This window comes from Stegodyphus dumicola, chromosome 12 (assembly GCF_044657685.1).
Source record: "Stegodyphus dumicola isolate Sdum_Otavi_A_Nest chromosome 12, ASM4465768v1".
Lineage (NCBI taxonomy): Eukaryota > Metazoa > Arthropoda > Arachnida > Araneae > Eresidae > Stegodyphus > Stegodyphus dumicola.
In genome coordinates this window covers 77,564,402-77,580,905 of record NC_140779.1, presented here as the reverse complement: position 1 = coordinate 77,580,905, position 16,504 = coordinate 77,564,402, and the positions used below count along the sequence as shown (strand labels likewise).

The 16,504-nt window shown below is 33.7% G+C and overlaps 2 protein-coding genes across 5 annotated transcripts in view; one reads left to right on the top strand and one right to left on the bottom strand.

The window, feature by feature from the left end:
- Positions 1–3,055, bottom strand: part of LOC118181816 (transforming growth factor beta receptor type 3-like) — a 116,307-nt gene extending 113,252 nt beyond the window's left edge. Inside the window, exon 1 of the mRNA XM_035351020.2 lies at positions 2,858–3,055. The gene's annotated coding sequence lies outside the window, so the exon portion shown is untranslated. The remainder of the gene's footprint in view (positions 1–2,857) is intronic.
- A 73-nt stretch (positions 3,056–3,128) lies between these two features.
- Positions 3,129–16,504, top strand: part of Smug (Single-strand-selective monofunctional uracil-DNA glycosylase) — a 67,477-nt gene continuing 54,101 nt past the window's right edge. For 2 of the 4 annotated variants that reach the window (XR_015038236.1, XR_015038237.1), the window contains exons 1-2: positions 3,129–3,614; positions 11,717–11,836. Coding sequence is in view for 2 of the 4 variants with exons in the window: in XM_035351021.2 (XP_035206912.2) it covers positions 3,387–3,614; positions 11,717–11,836 (348 nt within the window). In the remaining 2 variants the exon portion in view is untranslated. The remainder of the gene's footprint in view (positions 3,615–11,716; positions 11,837–16,504) is intronic. The other 2 variants (XM_085806611.1, XM_035351021.2) reach the window with 2 other exon arrangements.

Below are 16,504 nucleotides of genomic sequence, written 5' to 3'. Positions count from 1 at the left end.
AAATGAGGCTGGCTATCAATGTCGTTTTATATCTGATTATCATAGTAAATTATGACTGTCGACAAATGTGAAATAATACTGCTCCAATTGGCAGATATCAAACAGGATTGCTTGAACTGCTTTTTTAACATGTTTAAAGTACAATGATAGTTATAAAAGAATATAATACAATCTCTCCAAGCACACATCAGTGCTATCTTCTGCTAATGTTCTATAACTTTATTTAATAATCCGGTACTTGTCTTTTGCAAGCCACTAGCAAATTGTAAGTTTGATGCTTTTCAGCAATGGTAAGAAACAAATGGAGCAGATGCGAGAAATAAACAGTTAGCAATTTAGCTTTTTTTTTTTGGGGGGGGGGAATACCTTGAGTCAATTTAACAGTTTTTCATTGTAAAATGCTCAATATGCTTACTATTTTCTATCTTCCATCATTAAAAAAGTTGATATTTGCATTATTAGCAGCCATTGCGGGACTGTGGCTATCAGAAAGAGTCTGTAAAAAATGATTTTTTTTATATGTTTATAAAGATTTTTTTACAATAAATTGCTAACAAAATCACATTAAGTAAAATACCAAATAGAATTTTCCATTATGTTTAATAATAAATTGATTTTTTCAGCATGTTTACATATGTTGTTATGTTAAATAAAAGTGTTTGCATAATGGTATTAAATGCAGTATTAAATATATATTGTTACAAAATGTCCATGATTGGTAAGATGGCTTCTCCACAAAGCAGGTTTAGGGTTGATGGCAACGGAAGGCAGGGTTGCCCCATTTGGCGACAAAATTGACGATAGGCGATGGACAGATGTAGAATCTTCTGGAACAAATTCTTACCGGTTTAGCCCAGAATGTTCTCGAACACAAGCCAAAAACTATATAAACCCTGCTGGTACGCAGAGTTTAGAGTGCGAAGTAGTTAGTTAGTCAGTCAGTGCAGAGTCGATCGAATTGACAGCTGGGCAGCGAGTGCCGAGTGGGTCGTTGAGTACATCGAAGAGAGTCTTAGTGTATCGCGGTTAGTGCATCGTCAAGAGAGTGTGTTAAGCTCCGGGAACGACTGAACTGAAGAGTCGGGATCTGTGCTCTGTGTGTCGTCGAGTGCATCGCGAGTTGTAGCGTGGAGAGTCTAGAGAGTACATGGAGTTCCGAGAATGACTGAGCAGTCGGGTGCTGTCCTCTGGTGCTTTGCAGTGAAGCTGTCTCCACCGTTATTGCCTGACAGTGTGAAGGCTGAGTTGCTGATTCTTCCAGCGTGTTTATAGTAGATCTTCGACAACTGTAAAAGTGTTTTGGAGCTGTCCTGATCGATATTGGTATATAAAGTGTGTTTTGATACTTCATGCAGTACTGTCGTCATTAGTGACTCCAAATCCAAACGAACCCCGTGCAAACATGAGCGAAGAAAATAATGTAACAATATATTGGATAAGTTCTGTTGAATTATGCTATTCTTTTAAATAAATTACCGACAAAATTTTATTAAATAGCATAATAAATACAATTTTATATTAAAATCATTCTCTCTATATATAAGATAACATTTTTATACAGATATTGAATGAACTGTTAATTAATCATTTACTTAAATCAATTTCATTTTCATGGCTGTTTATAACTTTTGGCAATAAATCATGTTTTTTTAAACCCAAACCCAAAGCTGCCTTCTGTCACCAAGGTGGCTACAGCAGACCATAAAACTTCTGGTAACGTAATAAAATCAAGCATGTATAAATTCTTCATATACTGCTGCTTTTCAAGTGGTTTAATATGACACTATTACCAATTTCTTTGGTTTTGGTCATGGTTCACGGGTGATGAGTCACCTGTTACGAGAATACCAGTACTACCCTTTGAAAATTTTATGTAAAGCCGCACATTTACATGCTGTAAGCTGTCATATTTGCTAAAAATATGCAAGCTATTTAAATAAGGTCCATTTGTACATATTGTTTTAAATTTTGCACTTATGTGAAAATAATTATGTGTATAGATTTCCAGGATTCTCTGTGCAAAATCTAATGGAACTTAAATTCATATCATTAGTCTCTATGCTTCAGAATATATTAACTATTATTGCACTCATCATTAGTCTTCGTATTCAAAATATGATAAATCCTGTAACCATTTGAGAACTCTGCAAGTATGTGTCACCATTAATAAGTACACATACACACACATTACAATAGTACTGTAGTACTGCCAAAATGCATAGAATGTGCCTAAAGAAAAGTACCCACTATCTGTACACAGTTACTTAGAGAGGATTATAACTTTTCTTCATATTTACTCCACTGGTGAAAAATGCAGCATGTCAGTGGACCGAAGTTACATTTACATGGTTTAAGATATACAACATGATGATAGCAATTAATTTCAGACAAATGACTAGATAAAATTATAAACCCACTGTATAAGTAAGTTACATATTAATAACTTTTGCATTTTACAATAAGTTCTAATTTCATTAGCTAGCATGTATTTTATACAAAAGTCAGACATTAAATCAAGTAGAAATTCTAGTATTTATTAAACAGATTTGAATACTTTCATTGTAATACATTAATCTGCATACACGATCTCCAGTCTAGCCAAACAAAATAATTATATAAATATGTTTTGTTTGAATGTCGTGAATAATGGTTTCAAAACAAATATTTCAGATTATAGTACTAAGAAAATATTAAATTACAGAATTAAAATAACTGTAAACTGATTAGCTGAAACTTAAAACTGCCAAGAGATTTTAGTATCATAAAGCGAACCAATAAGAATGAACTTTTACGATATGACGATACTCAGCTAAGTTATGCATCAAACATTAACCTAATTGTAAACTATGCTACTCACAAACAAGAATGATGTCAGCTGACATTTGATGCAAAACAGAGAAAATGAGTAATGATCCAAATGAAACTTCACATCTAAACAGTATTAGTACTCCTTAATTACATTTGTTCTCATATTCATTCATCAGGATATTTTGTACTACGTACGTATTACGCACTGACTACTCTTTTCTTGTAAACATTACATATAACACGTACATTGGCAATGAGCCAAAATCTCAACCTATACGGTTACAGATAATGCTGCTTGCTACTTTCCCATTGGCCTTGACACACCTAGGAACAATTAGTCAGAATTATGAATTTTTAATAATACAAAAATAAAAAAGAAATATTTTCTTATTGTAGTATACAATAAAACCTATCCCAAAACTCTTAGCATTAATCGAATTTTTAATGTGATCTTCAGTAATAACGTAAACAGAAACTATTCTTGTGGTTTCTGTTTATTTTAAGAGAGAGCGCGTGTTACATTTTGAATTAATGGTTACTGAGTCTTTAAAGTGTAATGGACTATTGAGTCTTAAAGTATGTCCCTTTCTTCTGAAAATATTGCTGATATGTTGCTTGAATTAGAAAAGCTACAGTGCAGCCAATTATCTAAACTTAGATATGGGGAAAGTGTTTGTTACATTTATAATCCTCTAGATTATGCAAAGGAACCACATGAGTGTTATGTTAGGAATTATTGTACTTCAACAAAAAGTGTTCTCTTCTTAGGTATGAATCCAGGTCCCTTTGGAATGGCACAAAATGGGGTACGCGTCCGGTTTTTTTTTTTTTTTTTTTTTTTAAAGTTTGTATGTGTATCAAAATATTAAATTTTAATATTTATATTTGTATGTGTGATAAAATATTTTATTTTAATACTGTAGTAAATTTCAATAATGTAAATGCATTTTAGATAGGAAATCAGAAAATTACGACTAAATAAAGTAATTGCAAACAGGAATAAAAAATCTTATGAAATAATTGTTTCTGTTTCAGATTTTGCACCTGAAATGTCTTATTTTATTAATTGATGATTTCATCCTTTTATAAAACTTGAGTGTTTGCATGAAACTTTTTGTCAGCTGAAATGATGTAAAGAGAAAAAGAAATTATTATTCCTTAATTCTGGATACTGTAGGATTATTTAAAAAGAAAGAAACCGACTATAAAATCATGTGTATTAACCCTCAAAACTGAAATAACAGAAAGAATAACATTGTGGTGTTAAATTTAAATTTGCAGACAAATGGACATAGTATATGCAGTGGTATTCATCTTCAGGTATCAAAAGTCTGGAAACACCGAGCATATAGCCATAATTTTTTCTACCACGGTTCAAGATGTATCATGGGACAGAGAGAGAAACATGGATTATATTTTGTCTGAATTATATTATGAATATTTCCCTGTTAACCCGCGAGCACGCCCGCTGGGTATCTCATACTCAGGGACAGATTCTTTGTCCCTTATCTCCAAATCCCTTTCCTGGAAATGGGCGAAACCTTTAGTAGTTGTATTCAAGGTCACATTCTTGAAGCTGGGAAGTCCGTGGAGTAATTCTTCAAATACTTTTCTAGGAATTGTACCGTTTGAGTATGTGATACCCGTGCACCTTCTCGCATCTCTCAGATCTCAGATGTGATGTTTCTTAGTAAGCCAGCATGGCAGTGGCATGTAAGTTATGATAAAGAAATTAAAAGGTTCAGAAATATGCTAGAAACTATTTCAACAGATGATGAATCTTTTAAAGGAAAAGGAGGAAGAATTAATAGACGGAGAATACAACAGTAATCATAATTCATCAACAGACACTGAATTAGATAGTGAATTAGAAAATCAATCAAATGATGAGAATTATGTATGGCCTGATATGGAAGAAAAACAAATTCTGAATGAATGTTAGGACTAGTTCTAAAAACATTATCTTCAAAATTCCAGTAAATACTGATTATTTGAAAAATGCATCAACACCATTGGATTCCTGGTCTCTGCTCATTGACAAAGACATGATAGAAATAATAGTTCAATGTACAAATATTTACATTTATTCCATTTAGGAATGATTTGTACATGAGCGTGATGCAAAGAAAACAGATGAATGTGAAATCAAAGCACTTTTAGGACTTTTGTATACATGTGGTATTCACAAATCCTCTCATGTTAATGTGAAAGATCTGTGGGCAACAGATGGAACTGGAATGGATATTTTTCACAAAGCAATGTCCTGCAAGTGATTCTTTTTCCTATTAAGATGCCTTTGGTTTGATGATTCCGAGATTGTCCAAGTAGAAGAGATGTGAACAAACTCGCTCCCATAAGACAGTTTTTTGAAGTAACAATTGATGAAAAATTAGAACCATTCAGGGGACGATGTTCATTTAAGAAATACATCCCATAAAAACCTGCCAAATGTAGCATAAAAATATTTGCACTGGTTGATTCCAGAGTGTTTTATACATGGAAAATGGAAATATACTCCTGCCAGCAGCCAGAGGGGCCATTTCTGTTTGATAATAATGCAAGTTCTGTTGTAAAGGGCTTGATGGAACCATTGTGCCATTCTGGATGGAATTTCACTGTAGATAATTGGTGCAGTACAAAGTCCGTAATCCAGACTTGTCGCGATTTTTTATTAGGGGTTTTTCCGTATTATAGACCGTCAATTTAAATTTTCTAAGATGGCATGCAGAAATTATACAATTAAAAATATGAAACTGTAATTTATGAAATAAAGAGAAATTATGAACTAAAGAGTATCAAAATTTACAAAAAGCTTAATATTTATTTGTTTACTTTATTAAACATTTCTTTCAAAGTAAGTTGTTTAAGTTGCTTCGTTTTTTGTGCTAATACTTTCTCTTTAATTCTATAAACAGACATAATTTAATGTTCAGTTACAAAGTTCCACCTATTGGAAGCAGTATTTTCTGGATCTAAAACCATACTACGGATTTCGCCGTCCGTTAATTGATTGATGATTGGGGCATTGTCCTCGCAATGAAAAACTTCTGTTATATTATCTTCATTTATTACCGCTTCTCCACATTTCTTTACAAAATCCAATAATTGGAAAATTTCACCTTTAGTTTGCGATGTCTGAAAACCTTCAAAATTGCAGCTATCATCTTCTTCGTCCTCACAATGAAATATGGCAGCTGGCCATAAATTATGCCAAGCATTTTTTAACGTATCTGGAGACACATCCTCCCTACGTGCATGCGTAAATGCATTACGCGCATGCGTAGAGCATACTCCAAAAAAAGTGTTTGCGGCTCTAGATTATAGATCATTCCAGATAACTGACGTCCGGATTACAGACTTTGTACTGTATATGGGATACCAGCTATCTCAGGACCTACTAAGGAAGAAAATAACTACAGTCAAAAGTCGTTAATCCGGACTCGTCGGGACTTCGGCGATTCCGGATTATCGATTTTTCCAGATTATAGATCATCAGTTTAAATCTCGTAAGATGGCATGCAGAAATTCTAAAATTAAAAATATGAAACCGTAATTTATGAAATAAAGAACAATTATGATCTAAAGGGTATCAAAATTTACAAAAAAAAAAAGCTTCATATTTATTTGTTTACTTTATTAAACATTTCTTTCAATGTAAGTTGTTTAAGTTGCTTCGTTTTATGTGATAATACTTTCTCTTTAATTCTATAAACAGACATAATTTCCTGTTCAGTTACAAAGTTCTGCTGTTCAAGTCCCGTTAATTGCTGTGCCGAGAATACCGACTAACTTGTCAATCGAAATTTTTTCATTTTTTCTAACCTCTCTGTCACATTCTTCATGTCTTTATCCATTTTTTGCAGCAATTCCACTTTTTGTTTGATGGACATCGAAACATACTTTCATTTTGTACGATCCTTTGGGAGCTCCAGAATCGGAAATTTTATTTGACATAATCGAAAGTTCAAGTTTACTTTTATAGTATTGCTCTTACAGTCTGCAAAGCCGGATCCAATTCGAAAATTAAGGAACAACGCAATCATCAACATTAACTGAAATAGATAATTAGATAATTTTAGCTTGTACCGTCCGTTATACATAAAACATGCACGCGAAAACGTATTCCGCGCTTGCGCACACGCATATGCGCAGTCGTAAAAGGTCTTATGCGCACGCGTAAACGCCTGTGTGCATGTGCAGAAAGTTTTTAGCCTTGAGGTCCGGCTTATAGATCATTCCAGATTATGGGTGTCCGAATTAACGACTTTTGACTGTAGTTGAAACTGTGAGAAAGACTAATTGATGAAAAACTAGAACCATTCAGGGGACGATGTTCATTTAAGAAATACATCCCAAAAAACCTGCCAAATGTAGCATAAAATTATTTGCACTGGTTGATTCCAAGAGTGTTGAGATTGAGAGAAATTCCGCAGGATTTTCTAATGAAGAAGCGGGAAGCATATTCTTCAATTTTTGGTTTCCAGAAAGAAACAACGCTTGTTTCTTATACATTAAGGAAAAACAAGTGTTGTTCTACTATCAACTATGCACAATGATAGTAAAATTGACCAAACCACTGTAGAACTAAAAAAGGCGGAGATTATTTCATTTTATAATCTAACCAAAGGAGCAGTAGATGTTTTAGATGAAATGGGAGGAGCAGCATATTCTACAGCTAGAGTATCGAAATGATGGCCTGTGGTGATTTTTTCCTCAATTTTAAATTTTGCAGCAATCAAGGCATGAATAATCTTACTTTAGGTTGGATCCTTAGCAGAGCCTACACCCTTGGCGTGTATCAATGTGTACATAGACAAAGTCAAGGGAGTGTGCAGTGCCAAATTTGTGTAATTCTGGATTTTTTTTTAAGTGAAAATAGGTTGATGTGTAAATGGATACCGAGTTTCTGCAATTCTTTGACTTGTTATTTTCAAGTTTTCAATTTTGAGAAACATGCGAAGCAGTGGGACCAAGGCATTTGGATTACGGAGTACCTTTGCAATTAATTACCTCCACATCATTGTGGGTAAGGCAGTGGGTGATTCTGCACTTTCCCAGTTTCTCACCAAGGGTGTGGGCTCTCCTAGGATTTTACCTTACTTTCTACAAAAGAACCACCAACTCAGTTTAGAAACAGGCGTTCCTTTCTCAAATCAGTAAGATTGAAGTTAGTGGAATATCACTTAAATCAACGGCGGTAGCAAATCATGCTCCCTTTGAAGCTAAAAGAAGAAATGGAACTACTCTGATATGCACCCTCAAGGCGCCAAATTTCTCACCAAATATTTTTGGCGAGAAACTCCACGCTGCCATATTGCTATCTAAATTTTTTGTCTACATTTCGAACTTTAAGCCTAAAATGTCTCCAAAAACACGGTTTTCGCGAATGCAAAAACCACGTTTTGAACACACAATTTAAGCTAAAAATCCGAAACAAAAACAAAAAATTTAGATAGCAAAACCGTGAAGTTTCTAACCAAAATTATTTTACCATGTACACAGCGATATGTTTTAATTTAAAGTTTAGTCCATGTACAGAGCGATATGTTTTAATTTAAAAAAACATCTACGAATGGCGCAATCTAGGCAACGAACGAATTTACGAACTACGCACACCTCGCTTTACTAAATTAACATAACAATAAATTTCAAAGAATACCATGTACACAGCATCCTGTTTCAACTTAAAAAAACATCTACAAATTGCACAATTTAGGCAACAAACGAATTTACGAACTATGCGCACCTCACTTTAATAAATTAACATAACAACAATAAATTTCAAAGAATACCATGTACACAGCGTTCTGTTTCAACTTTAAAAAACATCTACGAATTGCACAATTCAGATGGTACGCACTAGTCAACAAAATAACTAAAATTTCAAACAATTCAAAAAAACAACAATGACGACAGAAATTCATACTAAAAAAAACAATGAACATTACATTCTACAAAATAAGAACAAGAATAAAATAAAATGCACTTACCATTAATGCTTTTTCGAAGAACAGATATACATTTCATACCGCCTTTAACATGCCGCCACGTAATCACTAGTATCGTATTTATATGACAGCCAGACACACTATCCAGAAAATTCATACTATGGTTCACAAATAAATAAAATAACAAATAATCACAAATCCCTACTTCTATCACGCACAACCACTAAAAAAAATCTTCCATACCTTCTTTCCACACCTCCAAATACCCATTGCCCCTCAACAGGATGACCACGACGATATTTCCTTATGCCGAACTTCAATTCAACAACTTTCACCATTAAATCTTTTCCCCCTAGCTTCTCAGACACAAAGCATGACGGGAACCAATGAACTCCAGCGAAAGACTTTTCAACGTCAACAGGGTTGCCATACAACACGCAATCGTGCCAAAAACCAGCGCAGAACACATATCGCCACATTTGGTGAAATTAGGGCGTATATCAGAGTTGTACCGAAAAAATAATTTCAGGAGATTTCAATATGGAACCACCATCTAAAAAGATAAAAAAAAATTTACAGAATATGCGCTGAGAACCCTAAAAACAAAGACAGAAAGACATGGTTTCTATGCGAGAAATACAATATCAGTATTTGTATGGAGCATATGTGTTCAATCTGCCAGAGATGCGCAAAATAATTGTAAGTTAAATACTTCATTTATTATATTCTTTAAAATATCCTAAAGTTAATTGTTTTTTATGTTAATCCACATTTATATCATTAATTTAAAAACAAATGTTGTTTAAAATTTTGTAAAAAATTTGTAAAAAAGCCAATAAATAAAGACAATAAATTTGTAAAAAGACATTAATTTAAGAATTTACGATGCTTTCATCGTACAGTATCCTGATTCACTGGTTCATATCACATGACCCGTGATCTCATCTCTAAACTACACTACAAAAATCTAATTCTCTCAGTAATTATCTACATTAATTTCAAGTTAAATCTTAATTTGGAATACAAGTTTAAATGCAAGAATTATTTCAATTCGTACAAATAGCTTACTCAGAAATTATGTAAAACTGCAGTACTTTACTTCGCTAGTGCATTCTCATTAGAATTGATGAATTTAACCCTTGACTTTGCCTTTTCTATATTTTCGCCATCGGGTGAGCAGTGTGATTGCATCATAATTGACTTAATTACCGCCTGCAAAAGGCCTTAGGGCATAAAGTTGAAATATCTGGTAAAAATTCTATGTAATTGTATGCCAGTATTGAAAGAAACAATCAATCTGATAAGAAATGGCTGCGACTTGTTTTGAAAATGAGGAGTAAAAGGTTACCAGGGAGGATATTCCATTTGGTATCAGTTGCACCATTATTGGCGACTTTATCACCTGTGCTGGCAAAATGGAAAAGTACTAAAAATTTTATTATTAACAGAGATGCGAAAGATTTGGGTGGTGATTATTACTCGGACTAAAGGTACTGCTTTTCATGTCTTTTTAAACTTTATTAAAAATGTTTTTTGGCGGAAACTTTCCTTACAACCAGATATATGCTTATGTTAATTTAATTGGAGATCTATTTTTGATCGCCCAAATGTGGAAAGTTGTAAACTTGTTTTAATATGACCAAAAGATTTTTCATGTGATGGATTTTGAGATGGATATTGATAATACGTTAAAATTGCTAAATCCATCCTTAGTCCACGCACTTGTCAGCACCAAAGAGCAGACAGAGCCAGCAGAACAACAATTCTTTAACAACAGAGCCAACTAATTTTCTTGTAATGAGCAGCTTGGAAATGTCTTACAAATTTGTGTTTTTTATCCTCATGCTTACGACATAAACAAGGTCTATGGTTTTTGATTATCTCTCTTTTTCACAAAGAAAGGTAGAAGGGTAAATGGCTTTTTAACTAGATCTTGTATCACACCCTCTGTTTCATTTTCAGCCATTCCTGAAATGTTTTTTAAATGAACTTGAAATGCACATGCATTGGGAAATTTCCCAATGCTGATGCTATTCAGTCAGTAAGGGAATGAAGTCCTCAAGAAAAACATGCCCATGGGGTAGTTGTCATGCATTGAATTATTTGGTCACTTAAGAGGTGAATTTGATTATTTCATCTTTACTTCAAGCAATTATTCTATCTGTACTAAACAACTGAAAAGAAACCAAGAGAAAAATCTTTTTTTAACATCACTACTAACCAGATAATTATCTTGAATTATTTATTTTGCTTCATATTTATAGAAAAGTTATTGCCCTTAATCTTGAAAGTAGTAGTAATTGAACCTTAAATTAAATGTGTAGTACAATGCAAATATCGCAACTAGCATATTGAAAAACAGTAGTAAATTCAATGGTAAATAATGAACATGCCAGAGCATAACTGGATGGAGAATTGTCTTTGTAGGAGGAAGGGAGACATGCTTTGCACACTGTAAATATTTCATTGACTAATGCTGATGTTGTTCAGCAAGCACCGATCCTTTTACGATGAGGGCATATAAACTGAAAGCGGGCAACTCGTTTCATTTTCAATACCTGACTCTAAAATCAATGATTCAGTATGTAGTTACAAATTAAAAGTAGTTAATAAGGATTTATTATGATAGAGTTAAACAAAAAATTATTTTTTATCAGGTTTAAACTTATAAGCATGCATTGCATGACTTAAGATGACGCTGTTGTAAAATTATAGACCTTACGAGACACCATTTATTGGTCTTAAGATATGAATGCAGTTTTGAGCTACGTAGAATGTTTATTCATGTGTGATATATCTTTCATCATCTAAACACTTAAGCTAGATAAGGAATGAGGAGTGTGATTCATTTTTTATTGCTGAAATTTTTTATATATTTTTAATCTGTTATAATAACTTTATTTGCATTTAAATTTGAATTTCAGAGAATTCTGAAAATAATTTTTAATTTTTTTGTTTAGGTACCATTTGGTGATTCTTTTTATGTTAGTAATTGGCTGAAAATAAAAGGAAATGTATCAAAGCCTCCAAAAGAACATCCTAAAAGATTAATACAGGGTTTAAATTGTTCAAGATCTGAGGTATATTTTTATCATAATGTTTAATGCTTTTTGGTTGAATTCAAATTATTTGTCTGTCTTTGAAAATCAGACACAGTACATTAATCTCTCTCGTTTTCTAATGATATCATTTAGAAAAGTCTCAGTACAAAAAAAAACATTATATTAACGGGTATAATTAATGACTGCTATACATAAGGGTAGCTAAAAACAGCTTCCTGCTATATCTGACCTATGCCAATGGAGATTAAATTAAGTGCTTAGTACACTAATTCAAAATAAAAACAAATTTTTGCCAACTGGATTGTAAAATTAAACTTTTATTTATTTAATATAAAAATAATTTTAATGTAAATTTGTAGTTTTCTAACTCGTGTTGAAGCAAATATGGAGAAAATGTGAAAAGAGCTGTAAAATAATTTTCAGCCTATATCTTAGTATTGTTCAGCACAATCAGTACAAAGTCCGTGATTTGGAGTCATCAGACTTTGGTAATTCCATAATTCAGAAATTTCCAGATTTTAGGTCATTGGTTTAGATTTTAGGTCATTGTTTTTTTTTTAAGGTCATTTGTAAAAGTATATGCTGACATAGTAACATTTTAGTTTCATTTATTGTTTATATCAGACAGTAAACTAGAAAAATCCTACTCCGATAGGGCTGGCACCACACCAGGTAAAACCAGTGTGGTCACACTGGGTATCAGAATTTAGGGTGGCAAATACTTTAGAATTTAGAGGAGTACCAAGCAGCAAAAATTAGAATGGGAGAATTTTTAGAGTTTTGTAGAAGCTCGGGCAATAAAATTTAGGGAGATACCAGGCAGCAGTATTGTACCAAGCAGCAAAATGTGTTGTAGATACATTGGGCAATTTTTGGAAGCTGGAGAAATGAAAAATTAGCAGCGCCTTCGCCGGGAATTAAACCACGGAACTCTGAAATACCGGCCCAGTGTGCAGAACCAGTACACCATGAAGGTACGCCAAGAAAGTGGGAGAAATACCTTACATACTTCTCTCTTTTAAAGGGTGACTGGGGATCCAGTCGCCAAATCCTGGGTGTGGAGAGTCATCATTTACAACCTTTTTAGTTTGGGCACCACTGTAGAGACATTAGGATTTTTTGAACACCCGGAGAGATGAAAAATTTACAAATGCCTTCTCTGAGAATCGAACCGCGGACCTCTGGAATACCGACCCAGTGTGCAGAACCACAACGCCATAAAGGCATGCAAGGAAAGCCGGAGAATTACCTTCCAATGTAGTGCTAACCCTGACCCCCTCCATAAGCACTCAAGAGCCAAAAGTGTATTCCAAGCCATCTTCAGTACAACATCAATCAATACATTGTTATTGATCATGGTGTGTCTCCCTAGTCAACAGGTGTCAGAAAGTGACATGCAAGATTCTCAATTAATCCGGATGAAAATCCCATTTATATTACACTCGCCTTTTGTTATTACATTCTCCATTCCGAGACCGTGCGGATTTTTTTTAAATTGTATTATTTTTTTTATTACTTCTATTATTTTTCTTTTTTTTTAACTGGTGGTGCTGAGGTGCAAATCTTAGATGTACTTCCAGATTTCAGTAAATTTCCAAGATGAGTTTCTCCACCCCTCTTTAAAATATGCTATTACATAATTAACATACTGTACTGCAGCAGAGATAACTTGGTTTTTCTCAATTGCGCGTGCGATGAAAGAAATGTCATTGAAAACCAATTTATGGAAACAAAAACGGAGAGAGGGGAACGTTTGTTGTAGATGTCCAACATCTCTTTCTTAATTACCACTGCTAGAGACACATAAAGTCAGCCAGAAAATTTAATATAAAACATAAATATTTACACTATACTGGGTTAAGTGCCAAGGATTAAAAGTTGGTTTCTGACAACCCACTCCTAAATTTACCGGGCACTGTCGAATGGACAGAGAATTTGACTGGTTTGTACGAGGTCAAAACTGACATAACTAATGTTCCTTGATAGTACTGAATTTCTTTAGAAAATCCCATTCTGGCAAAAAGGTTTAGTATCACATCCACTATCATAATGGAATTGATATCCTCTACTAGAAAAGCTTCCAGATACTTGAAGGGTAAACAAAGTGTGGTCTTTATATCTTTTTTTTTTTTTTTTTTTTTTTTTTTGTCCTTAGGTGTTGTGGGCAAAGTTCCACATGTAACTAGGTTTATTTCTTGAACTGCTTCGGGAATGGCCAATGGTTTCAACCATTTTCCAGTTCTTTAAGTAGCTGTCCATTTTCTATCAGATAATTGCTTTCTATGGGAAAACTTTAGGAGTTTAAACATGTTAAGTAAGCAGGCGATTTCAAGTCGTTACTTTCTCTTCATTGAGAATTTTTAGTCTTGTCTATTGAAAGACGAGGTAGTTCATTCACCCGTATTGGGCAGGAACAGCGGTGTGCCCTTTGGTTCTTTTTTAGGAGAATCAGCATCGCTTTCTGGGAGCAGAGTTACCGGTGAATGTGTAATTGTCTCATTAACAGGGGGCAAACTTCCCTCTGTGAGTATGTGCCTGCCATCTTCAATCATTTCATTGTATTTTTGCAGGTTTTCACTTTTGGCACTCTCAGCTTTACAGTTTCTTTGATATCGACCCTTTATCATGAATTCTTGATAAAAAAAAAAGAAATTTTACCTCGGCTGTGATTAAAGAACTCTGCAAGCTACTGAGCATCGACAAAAGCAACCTTTACATCCTCAGTGAGATGGCATGGTCACCCCCCACCATGTCAGTCTGTAATGATATCTGCAATGGGACTTGTGGCAGCCCAATAAAATTTAGCTTTGGTAAAGTTGTCAAACCTAAAAGTCAAATCAAGTGTAGTTCAAGTTGTCAAATAAAGAAAGTCTATGGTTTCATCTCACAGACAAAGAGGACAGACATCATAAGCAACTACCAATGTATTTATATAGAAAGTCATGGCCCGTCGAAAGTTGAAAATTTACCGTAAAAACTGCATGGGGCATGTCCATTGGGATAGTCAAAAATACAAGAATATTTCACACTTTAGCAGTTGAAAGGAGTTTATACTTTTGTTTTAAGAGTTGGTCCACTTTCTTCTTTACCTTAGAACTAAACTGATGGTTGGATAGAGGAAAATGTGGCTGAGGTAGCTTACAGCCATTTTTAGCCAAAAGTTTGGCCTTTTTCATTTCCAGGCACCCCACAGTGGCTGGTGAATGCATTGAAAAACAAGCTCCCAGCCAGTGTTGCCAGAAAATGTTCAACTAAAGTAGCAAAAGAAGACTAAAAAAATCGCAAATCATGTCAGATCACGTGACTTTTTGCGATTTGATAGTTATGCATGTTTACCTGACCTCTGACATTATCAGAAATTTACTGTCTATTGGTTCCATAAGTTATAGACAGTATTCGATACTTAGTTGCTTTAATTGCATATCTTTTCTTTAATAAATATTTTAAAACTATACTGCTTGATTTCAATTGAGTAAAAATCCATTTTTTTAAAATTAATTCTCATTTAATTTAAGTTCTACTTTTAAATTAATTTGTGCATATCCATTCTTAAGAGATACCTCACGTTTAGATTGTTAGCGCTTTTGTACTTAATTTTTTAAGTTGGCAGTTAATTTTTTTAATTCTTTTTTTTTGTTTTTGTTTTTGTTTATTTATTTATTTTGTTTAATTGTGAACATTTTAACTGAGGAACGTTTTTCAGTAAGTTTTCCATCCTGCCTGGTGGACTTTCAGATTCTGATTACTAAAGAAAGCCGTGTTCTTTCACTGTTAAATTTATTTGTGTTGTTATTTAGAAAAGTGCTGTTTGTTTGATATTTAAATCATTTCCATTGCTTAGTTCTTAGCAGTATTATAATCAAGGGAATGAATTTCATTTCTTTCTCTATTTGCACCCCAATATATCTTTTATTTCTTTCTCTGTTTGGGTCCTCAAGTTGTAAGTTCTTTTGTTCGATTCGTTAGCACCATAGAACGAGAAGGGTAAACTGACTTAAAAACAAAACGCAGGGGAAATTGGGGGGGGGGCGAGGGGCAAAGGTGAGAAGTCCTGAAGCAGTTTTTTTTTCTTCCCCCCCCTTTTCATTATACCTTCATGAGGCTGTGAAGAATTGAAAGGGTAGCCAACATGTAACAGGACTGCCAGATGCGAACTTCCACTTAAGCATAAGCAAACTTTTATTTTAATGTAAATTATTTTTAATTGATACATTATTTTAACATATAAGCATTTTACGATATATTAAAGAAAAAAAATTCATTGAAGTCGCAAAAGTAGCGCAAGGAAATGATGGAGGTCGCAAAAATTTTGCAAAATTGCAAATGCTAAAATTTTAGTAGCATAAGTTTGTCAAAAGTCGCAAATTTTCGAAAAATCGCACGATCTGGCAACACTGCTCCTAGCCAGAGGCAATTGCTTTGGATATATTTATCTCAGTCTCTTCAACAAGAAAGTAATTACTACGTATATAGAAGACAGCTGCCATAATTACAGCCTGGGAGTCAACAAATATAGCTGTCTTGTTAAAGTTAGTATCAAGTCCAAGAAGATTTAAATTGCTTTTCCCATGGCAAAAATCTTTGCATCGAAGTTAGAGGCATTAAGACCAACAGAATAGGATTTCTCAAAATATTCATCACAGTACTTTTAAAATTTAAATTATTCCTGGGTTAAATAAATGACAT